Source organism: Bactrocera latifrons, unplaced genomic scaffold (assembly GCF_001853355.1).
Source record: "Bactrocera latifrons isolate USDA-ARS-PBARC rearing strain unplaced genomic scaffold, ASM185335v1 scaffold_140, whole genome shotgun sequence".
NCBI lineage: Eukaryota > Metazoa > Arthropoda > Insecta > Diptera > Tephritidae > Bactrocera > Bactrocera latifrons.
The window spans coordinates 600818-613853 of record NW_017534853.1 but is presented as its reverse complement, the minus strand read 5'-3'; the positions used below and the strand labels follow the sequence as shown (position 1 = coordinate 613853).

Genomic DNA, 13036 nt, shown 5'->3' with positions numbered 1-13036 from the left:
GCTTGAAAATGGTCACAAAATGCAATTTTTTAAGTTGCTGAAAAAAGGCAGATTTTCAAATATCCATAAACCCATCATATAATGCTGACTATATAATTCAGAATTAACAAAATCAAAGGTATTCATTATGCTTTTGAAATCTTCAACACGAACCGTTAGCAATATTTATAAAACCCTTAACTTGTAATGTGAAGTTAATTCAGCAGAAATATAAAATCAGCACAGAAAACGTAATTGAAAAGCTAAATAATTGACTTCCGCAGAGATTTTATGTATGTATGTATATATATGTATCCACGATGGATATTATTTAAACATACAAACATTAGTGACGAAATGTGTAATATTGCCCCCATTGATGTTGGAAGCAGTAAAAGTGGAATCGTAATTGAGGATGAAAGCTTGCTTTTATGGATGCCCAACTGCGTCACATATGAACATAACTTACTAAATATATACAAATACGTATATAAATATACATATGTATATATATATAAACATAACTGTGTATAGTATTTTTGATTCGGAAGCAAATTCAGTTACTTGCTGGTTATTATGTTTACACAGTCTGGTTTACAATGCCTCAAAGGATGATCGAATTATTTGGTAAATACATTTGTTGCCAACATACTTATATAAGGATATGCATAATGAATACATTATGTTTTTCAAGCATTATTAATGCAATAAGTACCATTTAAGTGCAGAGAATTACGCTGCTCTTTGGTTGCACGTGTGGAGTTGCTAAAAATAATCCAACGAAGATTACACGTATTTTTTATATATGTACATACATACATATGTAGATATATTGATGTTATGTATGTGTATTGCCACTTAACCGAGTAACATAAAACTTAATGACTGATTATGGTTTAATAAGGCAGTTTGTAGCACATAGAAGGAAGCTTTGGACACCCTATAAAGTACTTAGGCTTGCCATAAATTCTTTTATATAAGTGTGGTAAAAGCGTAAGAGAAATTTATGAGCTTTTCAAAAAATTAAATTTCTAAAATGTTTGTTTATCGCATTTTTGGTCGTTTTTTTTTCAAATGTTGCCTAGTTCGCATTAGCTCAGCCATAAAAAGTATTCGGGAAAACATTTGTAGAAATCCCCTTTAGAAACTATAAAAGTATGATATACATAGGAAATTGATATATTGACCAAATCGGTGTCAAGACTTATTCGAGATGACCTCCCCATAAAAACCTACCGTCGACCAACTGGTCAATATTCTTTTTATAGATGAAAATTTTTCACCATTGAGAAGTTTTTAATAAACAAAATGACAAAATGTACGAAAATATTCGTACTTCCAAAGACTTACACAACTTTTATTCCAAAGGTCTAATATTCTGTTATGATTTATTGGGTAGTTTTCCAGAAAGGCAGTACATCTCTTAATTTCTGCGAAAAAAACTTAAAACTGGGGAAAAATTATAAAAGCAGGATGTTTTCAAGGCATGGCAAAGCAGTTGAGCAATACTCTCTTCAATGGACAGCACTGCGTCTTCTAGATCTACTTGTATCTTTTTACTCCAGCACACAAGGCCAAAACCACCAGCATTGGTTTAAAAGTAATATTTCTGTTTTCATGCATGATTCGCTGATTGGAAGTCCAGATTTGAATCTATTGGTAGTTTTAGTTGGAGTAAATGGCATTAGTGGTTTGGAAGTGATGTAGATGTATCCAAACGACTTGTAAGCAAGAATTCGTTGATAAAATGGAAAGAATTAATATGGATAATGGGTTAATGAAAGATAATAAGGTTACTAGTATAAAGATGCCTTGGCAGAGTAGGAATGCTTGGTCAGTAATAATTAAGTTTAATAATCTGTTTACTGTGTGTCGCTGCTATTCACAGTCATCGGCATGTGTGATTTTTTAAAAAGAAATATTTGAAGAATATCGAGTGTTATAACTTAGGCTTTAACGTTTTATGTTCTTCTAGAAGAAGTAAAAAGGAATGTGTAGAAGTTCGCGCAAGTAAAGAAAGTTCTCTGAGTGGCCAGAAATGATTATTTTATATATTGCTCAAGCAGCTCACGACTTTCGGTTTGAGACCAAGTATCCTCTGGGTAGCCAAAGATTATCTGTTTGAAGGCGAACCATCCCCATAATCACCCAGGGTTGTGCGCTCGGTTTGCGAATGCCCCCAGTGAAAAGGAAACAACAGCCAGGGGTAGCACCAAATCCGTTAGGATCGGGAAGGGCTCTTTCGATTCGTTCGATACTAAACGAAGTTTCAGACAAGGCGACTCCTTGTCGTGTGACTTCCTCAATCTACTGCTGTAGAAAATAATTCGAGCTGCAGAGCTGCATAGAGAAAGTACAATCTTCTACATGACTGTACAACTGCTGGCGTACGTCGTTGATATTGATATCATTGGCCTCAACATTACTGCCATCACGTCAGCTTTCTTCAGACTGGAAAAGGAAGCGAATCAAATGGGTCTGGTAGTGAACGAGTGCAAGACGAAATATCTCCGATCATCAAACAAAGACAGTCATAACTTCGAAGTCGTAGATAGTTTCGTCTATCTTGGAACCAGTACTAACAGCAACAACAATGTCAGCCTCGAAATCCAATATAGAATAACTCTTGCCAATAGGTACTACTTCAGTATGAGTAGGTCTTTCGACGAACAAAAACCAAACTCTATATGACCCGTCCTGCAATATGGCGCAGAGGCATGGACGATGACAACATCTGATGAGTCGATGTTACGAGTTTTCGCGGGAGAGGTTCTGCGGAAGATTTAGGGTCCTTTGCGCATTGGCAATGGCGAATATCGCATTCGATGGAACGATGAGCTGTACCAGATATACAACGACATTGACATAGCTCCAGCTCTGAAAGTATTCGACGTAGTACCCGCCGGGGGAAGCAAAGGAAGATCTCTACTCCGTTGGAAAGACCAGGTGGAGAAGGGCCTGGCTACACTTGGAATCTCCAATTGGCGCCAAACAGGGAAAAGGAAGAACAACTGACGTGGTATTGTAAACGCGGCTATAACCGCGTAAGCGTTGTCTACGCCAGTAAGAAGAAGAACAAACAAAAAAAGCCACGTAGAAAAATGTATGTATAAATTAGAGAGTTGGAGATTAGTTTGCAATTTTATTGGATAAAATCACGTAATCACCGACCTAAATCACACATATTCCTTCGGCTCAGACGTTGTTTGCGGAACGATTTTGCACTAAAAGCGTAGATTACACATGTACCGTTAATAATACATGAGTAGATACAGAGTTACAACAAAGAAAAAAGTCACCCATGTTATGTAAATGGTAGGTATATACATATATATGTGTGTACATATAGCTGTACTTGTTTATGGTTAAATATTGACATGCATTAGTTATTTAAGAGCATAAGGCGATGTGACGTGATTTCGCTATAATGCCGCAAGCACATCGAGAAATTTAATGATGAAGAAAAGCTACGAAAATGAACACAAATACAATAATAAAGCAAAAACGGAAAAATATGCCAATCACCGTTAAAGGTTAAGGAAACGAATATAAGGAAAGTGAGTCAGGATATTTCCAAACACATACATGGATGTAGGTGTGTTTTAGTAGTAGCTCGGTATTAATGTGTGTATTGATACGTGTTAGATTACTAAATATGGTAATGTTATGTATGAAATGTGATATTTTCGCCATTCGTTTTATTAGTAGGTTTTTAGTAGAGCGCAAAAATTCAATTCCCAATTACAACAAGGATAACAAGGATATCAACAATATGTGCATACAAAATGAGATCTGATACGCTGTTAACAGTAATACAAAAAAAAAATTATAATAATAAACGAATGCATGAGTTGTAACTGATGTGACAGCGCTGCGCCAACTGATTAGCGAGGACACGGCGTACGACTGACTACTTACCGTGCGAATCGGGCTTCATTACAATGTCCTGGTGGAGAGAATGATGTTGCTGCAGCTGCTGCTGTTGGTGCTGACGTTGATGGTGCTGCTGTTGTTGTTGTTGCTGCTGTAGCTGAAGTGTAGTGGCCAAAGCTGTAGATGTTGCGGCTGAGGTGATGGTAAAGCCCACGCCACCGGCTCCAGCTCCACCGCCGGCATTCATAACACCGCCACCTGCGCCCACGCTCTGCGGCGGTGTCTGTACGCGTCGTATTTTCGCTTCTGACGGCTTGTATATGCTTGTGGTTTGATATGCGCTTGACATAACAAGTCCTGATTGAGCATGATGGCAACACAAACAGTAGCCATGGCGATGCGGCAGGCGGCAAAGGGTGAGGGAAAAAATAAAAAATGGAAATTTATTTGAAAAGCCGTTGCAATGTGTCGGCGAAGAGCGTTGAAGCGAAAGAGAATATTTACTGTTACGAAAATTCATAAATTGATATAAGCAAATAAACAACGCAGACATTCATATACCTATATTTGTACATACGTACTATATACCTACATATATTTTGTACAAAAGCATATTATAAGGTAAGTGTGTGTGTGTGTGCTGACGTGTTTGCATCGGCAAACTGCTATTGGTTTTGTCAGCATGAGCCAGCGAAAATTATCGCAAATCCGTGCGGCAACCAAAGTGCTGATGTTTCATTCTTGCCTCTAAGACGCTTAGCTCTTGCGCCTTTCTTCACTGTCTTATGTAACTTTTACGGCAATCAAATGTATTTGAGGTTGATTGCGGCCGGGATAATCGTATAATAACTGCGTCGGTACAAACATATGTATGTATAGAGAAATTTGAGCCCGTTTGCTTAATGTAGCGCTTAGCCCAAGCTTTTGCGCTTTCACGGCTGCGACAGTGGTGGTGGTGTTGGTGGCTGTGGCATCTGCTAATAGAGCGTACAATTTACGAGCCTACTTATTTTTAACGATTCTTCGCTTCATGCTTATCTTCAACCGCTACTGCCACTCAGTGCTTTGTGCTTTGGCCTTTCAGCCCCGTTCAACGTTGCCTCCTCGCGCATTGTTTGCTGTTTGCGCCTATTCAGCGCGCCCTTAGTATGGTAGGAGAGTAGGTTGCGTGCGCGTATAAATGTCGATTGGAATTTAATGTTGCGTTTAACGTCTTGATTTCTTCATCGACTGTAAGTAGCATAAAATGTGTGATATCTTTCCCCACCTCACCCCACCTGCTACAAGTCTTTTGCGCACTGTGTGTTTCACTGTGCTTCAAAAATATGTTCGATAAGTTCGGTTTTTTTTTTGCCATTTATGTGTTTCTATGTATGTGTGTTTATCAGCGTAGCATAAAAATGCCCGAAGGATGTTGCATGATACATATTTTATTGGTTTCTCCTTTGCATTGCTACAAGGCGTGCGTGCTTTTTGTGCGATTCCATTGCTTTCATTGTGCTTTTGCCCCGTCCAAGCGCTGTCATGTCGATTTTTAGCGAATTATTGCCTTTTGGAAAATGCGTCAGTGTGTGTGCGTGTCTGTCATGTGGGCTTGTGTGGTTGCGTGGGCGCGTGGGCGTGCGAGTCGATTGTAAGTGGTTAACAGACGATTTTACGAGCGCATTAGGTGTCCATTTTAAAACATTTTATGCTCGCGCTATTCGAATTTAATACCGTTTTCGCCATTTTTATGTAAAAGGTGACGAGATATTGTAAATATGTTTGTACATATTATATATGCTATGCTATTTCGGCGCTTACTGTACGAAGGTGTGCACTTGTAACACAATACTTTTGATACTCTTATGAAAAATAAGGTTAGGTAATTCATTTTTATGACGCCAAATCATATGTTGAAAGCTATTAAACGTTGAAAATTTTAATGGTTTGCACCGGTCACATGATTAAATTTAGCTTCTTGCGCAATTTTTCAGATATGAATTTTTCGGTTCTTCTTCTTCAGTTGAACTCAAATCCCAGTTTAAATGCAAAAAAATGTAAAACACCTTAATCAAGTGAAGCTTAAGCAGATTTGTGATGACTTCAAGGCGCTTTATTGATAACGGGTTTATCAATAGGGACGCTACGAAAGGATACCGATAGCTATATTTTTTACCGCACTTTTGACATTTTTTTTAGAAAGGTATGCCATTTCATCATGGAAAGATATACGATCCAATAACGAGTCGAGATTTTTAAACATTTACATTTGGAGTCAGTGGCCTCAACTTTAAAAGCGCTACGTGCAATTTAATCGTCAAGTCAGATCAACAATTGAGCGTTTATGGGCCGGCCTTGTCATTGGCCGTACTTCTTCCGCTTTGATCAAGACCGCTAAGTTAATGTGAATGCTAATCGCTACCGCTTAATAATAGCCGAATATTTTAGGATGATATGGACTTGGACAATATGTGGTCAGGACGGCGCCATAAGCCACACAGCGAATGCTACAATCGATTTATTGAGAACCAAGTTTGGTGAACGTGTTATCTCACGCAATGGCCCAGTCAATTTTGCGCCTCGGTCATGCGATTTGACGCCGTTAGACTATTTACTGTGGGGCTACGGCAAGTCAAGCGACGATTGAAGAAATTTGTACGTACACCGAACGTGAAATTGCAACAGTAACGGCCGATTTATGCTTGAAAACCAACGAAAACTGGGTTCAGCGACTCGATCTCTGCAAGTGTGCCCATTATGGCCAAAAAGAAATCGAGAAATAAAGAATTTCATTTCCAAGTCTCATTTTACTCATTACACTTAGTGCTGCTGATTGAGATTCTCAATTTTCTCGAGAATATTCTATATGAAATTTTTTTCACGTTTTCCGCCGAGGTACTCGTTTTCGGGCAGATCGCGACTATGTTGAAACGCATTATGTAAACAAGTTTTTGATGGTCACCTTCGAAACATAATAGACACGGTATACAGCATCTAAGCGATTACTTTGATTTCACTATGAAATTGCGTTCAAAACGATTTTACTTTTTTTAACAGGAAAAGTATAAGAGCGCAAACAGCGAATTCCGCAAAATCGTGGCCCGAATCAGCTGATACGACCTATCTTATGGGAGCGCAATGTAAATGATCAGTCAATACCGCTTCTACCTTCCGCTTTACAGTAGGATACATAGATTTTCACGGTATTTGGATTTTTGCCGTGACAGCTGATTGCTCTCTCACAACGCAGGGTTGCCAGTAGTAATTATAAAAATTGTATTCAATAATGTTTGAAATTTTCTTAAACTAACTCAAATTCAGAGTCGAATGCTATTATTTATAAATATATAAACTATTTTTAATAGTTTGTTTCAGAAAACTTAGATGTGTACCAAACTTTACATGCGTATTGAGCAATGGCAATATTGTTCACATGAAAATAAATAAAGATGGCTGATTTCTACAGGCTCAACTTTTGACACATTTTGCTCGCTAAGGACGGCAACTGAGGAAGGGAATAGCGTTTTTCGCTGTTCCTGCTATAAGTTCGATTCTTGGGATGGTGGCTATAGGGCTAAGTAATTGTTGGACCTAACTAAAGGTTTGGTGAATCTGGTACTCTAAGAGCCATGCGATGATCAGTTTTGGTTCTTTGCGATACCAGATGGAGTTCAGTTACTTGGTCCATGAGAAGTAGTCATTTTAACAAACTCTGTGCCATCACTATCGATACCTCCTCCAGTGTGTCATACCATGGGGACCAGAGGTGCTTACAGCGTAGTCTTGCTAATGCGGGACAAGTGCACAATAGATTTTCCATTGTTATCCTGATGCCCTGCTCTAGTCATTTTCTGTACGAAAAGTATTACTTACTATAACGAAGGCAGATAGGATATAGGGAAAGTATTAAATGTCTCCACATATTCTACAAAGTTTCAACGTCCAGTTTTGATAATTTTTGGTTGGAATGTTTGTTAAATTGTATCAAAATTAATCCTGTTTCATATGTCTTAAATCTTCTTTTCAGAAGTTAACGCAGAAAATAAAGTATTTTTTGTTAATTTTATGGATTCGTTCAAAGTCTGTTTGCCTGTTGCCTTTGAGTAAATTATTGATTTTTAGATATATAATTTAGCTTGTGCTACACATAAATAAAGTAGATAAATAAAAGGGATATCAATTTATATTCAAATAGTATTGTACATGCTGGCATTCGTACTCATACCTTTCTCGGCGTCCGTGGTCGATGGAGACTGCCGACTGTCAGCACTCTGTGGCGAGGCGGCACCATCCGGTTCTGAGCTGGATACACATTGTACCTGCGAATGAAACGAATGGAAAGGGTTTAGTAATCGATTAAATGCAAACACATAATAATTTTTTTCAATGTACCATATCGCTGCCACCACTCCGATGACTGGGCGGGCGCTCTGGGCTACGTGGGCTATGGGTGGTGGTGTCCGGTGGACTGGCTGCCGCCGAACGCTGACCACCGCGACTTGACGAAGACAACGATGACGTGGTTGCTGACGAAGACGACGTGGCTGATTCCATAACGATGTGCTCAGAGCTCAGCATGGTTATATGTTGTTGTTGTTGATTTGAGTGTTGCTGTTGTTGTTGCTGCTGCATTGCGGCCGTGGCCGGTTGAATAGCTACATGATGATGGTGTTGTTGCTGCTGTTGTGCTGCCACGTGCTGCTGTACTTGCACCTGCGGCTGTGACTGTTGTTGCTGCTGCTGTTGTGCTTGTGGATGTTGCTGCACTTGTATGGTCGCATTCTGTTGCACGTACGTGGCTGTGCCGGCTTGCTGTTGTGCCGTCGGCATAACCAAACCCATTGGTGTCGAATAAATTTGTCCGATCGGACTCAATTGCCCATTGCTGCCGACAATGAATTGCTGTCCGGTGGCCGTGGGCGAAATGAACTGCTTATTTTGGGGTGAGGGTGTGCGCAACATCATTGTTGTGCCCTGCGGTGTGGTGGTGAGTATGCTCGGCCCGCAAGCGCCCACATTCTGTATTTGCAGCAATGTGGTGTCGGGTGCCATCACCAGACCGGTGGGCACAATTAATTGCTGCCCAATGAGATTCATTGGCTGTATGATTTGGCCATTCTGTAAGATGATTTGTTGTGGTTGTGTCGCTGTAGCGGTAGCTGGCTTATTGACCACAATGCCCTGTATGCCAGGGCTAAGTTGGAATTGTTGCTGATACTGTGGTGCAGCCGAAGCGATTTGTACAACTTGCGGCTGTGGCGGTGGTGGTGGTTGTGGCTGCTGTTGTTGTACGGCAACAGCTGCAGCGGCGGCAGCAGCAGCGGCTTGCTGCTGTATAATGGCTGTTTGGTTGGGTATAGTTGGCGAAATTTGTGGCGAAAGACTGGTGGTGGGCGTGTTGGCAGGCGAGACGCTGCCAGTGGAGTTCTTACGTTTCTTCGCACGTCTCTTCACATCCGGCGATGTGATGATAATGCGTTGTGTCTGCGTTTGCTGCTGCGTCTGTGGGCTCTGTTGGGTTTGTTGTACGTAGGCTGTAGTTCCATCGGCCTGTTGAACAATCTGACTTACCACCTGACCATCTAGCGTGGCAAATTGCTGCTGAGCAGGCTGCTGCTGCTGTTGTATAACGTAACCACCGTTGGGCAGCGTATTCAAGACGACCGCTTGTTGGCCGTGCAATAGACCGGTTGTAGCCGTAGCGCCGTTCTGTGTGGTGGTCAGCAGTTGATTGCCGGCAATTAGTTGCTGACCGCCAGCATGTATGATATTGCCAGTGTTGGCAGTTGTCGCCAACGCCACCTTTGTGCCATTACTTGTGGTTAGTATATTCTGACCAGTTGAATTTAAAATAACTGTGGCGGGCTGTAGTTGTGCAGTGGTCGTTGTGGCGCCGGCGGTGGTGGCTTGACCTACAATATAGCCACCTTGATGTTGATGCTGTTGTCCATTTTGCAGTATGATGCTGCCATTCGCGGTGGTCAGCTGCTGGTGACCGCCAAGTACTTCCAGCTGGTTCTGTGGGTGGTGCTGATGTTGGATGATAACGTTGCCGGTTGTCGTTTGTCCAGCGCCACTGCCTGCGACATTGTTATTGGCAGCTGTGGTGATCAGCAGTTGCTGCTGGCCTTGCGCTTGTTGCTGCTGCAATTGCGCAGTGGGCTTGCCATTTGTCGGCATAACAATCAATTGTCCCGTGGAGGTCATGATGATTTGACTTGTGGGCAGTTGTAGTGGAATTGTGTTGTTGGATTTCTGTACTGTGGTCTGCAACTTTTGCGGTTGTGGCGGCGGTGCAAGCGTCTCTGAATGCTGTTGACTGGCGCTAACTGTGACAGCTGTTGTTGTTGCGGCTGTAGTTGTAGTGGCGGTTGTTGTTGTAATGGCACGGCTAGCGGCAATGGATGTCAACGTATTGCGCGCAAGCGCTATGCGTTGTGGCTGCTGTTGCTGATGCTGTTGTTGTGGTGTCTGACGTATAATGCGTATCTGCTGTGTGTGTTGTTGTTGCTGTGGCTGTTGTTGTTGTACACGCATTTGGATCATCTGATTGGAGTTGGCATGCGACGTGTGTTGTTGTTGTTGCAATTGTTTTTGTTGTTGCTGCTGTTGCATTGGCGATGGCGAGGCGGTCATTTTGGAGGAAGAGGCGCGTGAGCTGCCCGACTCGACAGAATCGGCTGGAGATGGACATGGCAATGGACTCTCATTGCTTGTTGATATGGCACCGACCTGCTCTGGCCTTGGTGTATGACGCTGCGATTCGGGTGTGGAGCGCGCAAAGGCGGTGCTTGAGGAGACCGGCGATTCTTGAGCGGTTGGCTTCTGCGATTGCTGCTGTGATTGCGTTTGCTGTTGCCTGAAAACCATGTTTTGCTGCTGCATGAGTTGTATTTGTTGTGGTTGTTGCTGCTGCTGTTGTTGTAGTTGCAGCTGTTGCTGTGGGTGTTGTTGAGGCTTCAAAGTGAGCGTGAAGTTTGTGCCCCCGTCAGCAGCCATTGAGGTGGGCACCATCAGTTGACCGTTGATGGAAACCAGATTCATTTGCTTTAGCTGTTGGTTTTGCTGTTGTTGTTGTAGTTGCGCCTGCTGCTGTTGCTGCTGAACGTGTACTTGATTAGCAGTGACAATAATTTGCTGTGGTTGAGCGCCGATTTGTTGAGTTTTACGTTGTTGTAGCTGCTGTTGTTGCGCTTGCTGTTGTTGTGGTCGGTAAAACGTGGTCTCCTGCTGCTGATGCTGCTGCTGCTGCTGCTGCTGTATTTGTGTCTGATAGTGTGCCACACCATTCTGCACATAAACTTTCTTGGTATAAGTGCCTTGTGGTTTCTTATCAGCAATTGAAGTGCCTGTCGTTTCTTGCTGGACGCTTTGTTGTATTGTTATATTGACGTTGCCGTTGGCAATGCTGTTGTTGCCACTTGCCACATGCCTCAGCTTAATCTGGTTATCTTCCTCAGACACACTTTCATAGCCATCAGTGTCTTCTGCATCATCCCCATCATCCGCCATTTCTGTGTCATCCTCAGCACATGCGTCGGCATCTTCGAGCTCGTCGTCTTCTTCTTCTTCCTCGTCTTCCTCGTCGTCTTCGTCCATGGCAACATTCATCATTGAGCTGTGTAGCAGCGCTGTCTGCTGCTGCAGGTATCCTGTGGGATCATCTTTGAAATTCGGCTGCTGTTTCTTCACCGGCGAGGCGGGGGAGCGCTTTATGTAGCGCGTTGTGTTTTGTTGATGGCTCATGCCACTGCCGCCGCTTGCGGTCGTCCAAGTGGGCGTTGCCACATTGTTTTCTTCGCCAGCAATCGTGGTTATCGCATTTGTTGTTGTAGTAGCAGCTTGCGGCAATGGTGGCACACGTTCAGCATCTTTGCGCCACATTTTGTTGTCTGCGTTAAGTGAATTGGGCGTTTGTTGCTGTTGCTGTTTTATTTTGATGTCTGCATTGTTTGTCACATTCTTTATCACATTTTGCTGTTGCTGTTGTTGCTGCTGATAATGCACCTGTGCAGGCGGCATCATTTTATTAGGGTTTTGACTAGCTTGTTGTTGTACATTCGTGTTGCCTGCTTTTGTTGCACTCATATTGGCAGCTGCGGGCATTGGAGACGACGCTGCGATGCCAGTGTTGGCCATTTTGCCAAGTTTAATGTCTGCAAATGGGAGATAAATAGGGAAATAGTAAACATAAGCTGTTCTTAAGTAAAAGTAGTTAGGCATAACTAAATTGCTAGTTTAATCAGAGTTATCATTTAATATGAAAAAGTAAGTAAGTGAGCGCTTAGTTCGGGTGTAATCGAACTTTTTAAGCTCTTTCAATTTTCGAGGTCCAAAGGCGATAAAATATTTTCCGTTGTTGGCAAAACTCTATTTTCAAAGATGTTGCTAATGAATTCCGTATTTGCGGCTGGATAAAATTGTGTGGGGATTACAATGATGGAACCCGAAAATTGGTATCTTATTAACTTACACTATAGGTCATAGGCTCACTTAGTTTTATTACTATGTTCTGCCGATATATTTCTATTAAAATCAAAATTATTGACTGAAACGCAACATTATGTGATATAAAATCAAGTAAAGGGATTAAAATCTCTCGATTGATTTTAGGCACTTAGTTTTATATGCCCAAAAACTGGGCGCTTCATCTGATACAGATTAATTATTTTTTAAAATTATCATCTTGGTTAAGCCTTGCAAGGTATGCAAATATTAGAGATCTTGATTACTACTTCATGGTATCTGAGTTCTCTCATGCCATAGCTAGCTTGGCTCCGTTTGGCTCACAACAACATCACGTTGATTTGGGCTGATGTCGTCTGGTTCACGGTGACTCATTTGAAACTAATACGATAATTGTTTCACTACTGTCTGACGTTGGCATTCACTGAGCTATAGCAAAGTTCTGCTTTGTTGTTAATACAGTAGAAATAGTATAGTTTTGAGTATTTATAGCAGGTCGGAGTGAACACGAAGACCTTAGAGGATCGATTCCGTGCCGTTCGCAGCAACACGACCTGACTAATGGAACGATTTGGCGCATTTTACGTGGAGATCTTATATAAATACAAATTACAGCTTTTACAAGAACTGAAGCAGCTCGGCCTTCCCAAGCGACATCACTTCGCTCTATGGGCTCTTGAATAGTTCCAAGAAGAACCGACGTTTTCAAGCCATATTTTGTTCAGCGATGAGACCA

General features: G+C 41.9%; 1 protein-coding gene across 4 annotated transcripts in view; it reads right to left on the bottom strand.

Annotated features, from left to right (window-relative positions):
- Positions 1-13036, bottom strand: part of LOC108965503 (polyhomeotic-proximal chromatin protein) — a 388316-nt gene that overhangs the window by 6768 nt on the left and 368512 nt on the right. For all 4 annotated transcript variants that reach the window (XM_018927971.1, XM_018927973.1, XM_018927972.1 and 1 more), the window contains exons 5-7: positions 8227-11990; positions 8060-8153; positions 3898-4209 (exon numbers count right to left, since the gene is read on the bottom strand). In XM_018927971.1, the coding sequence (XP_018783516.1) occupies positions 3898-4209; positions 8060-8153; positions 8227-11990 (4170 nt within the window). The remainder of the gene's footprint in view (positions 1-3897; positions 4210-8059; positions 8154-8226; positions 11991-13036) is intronic.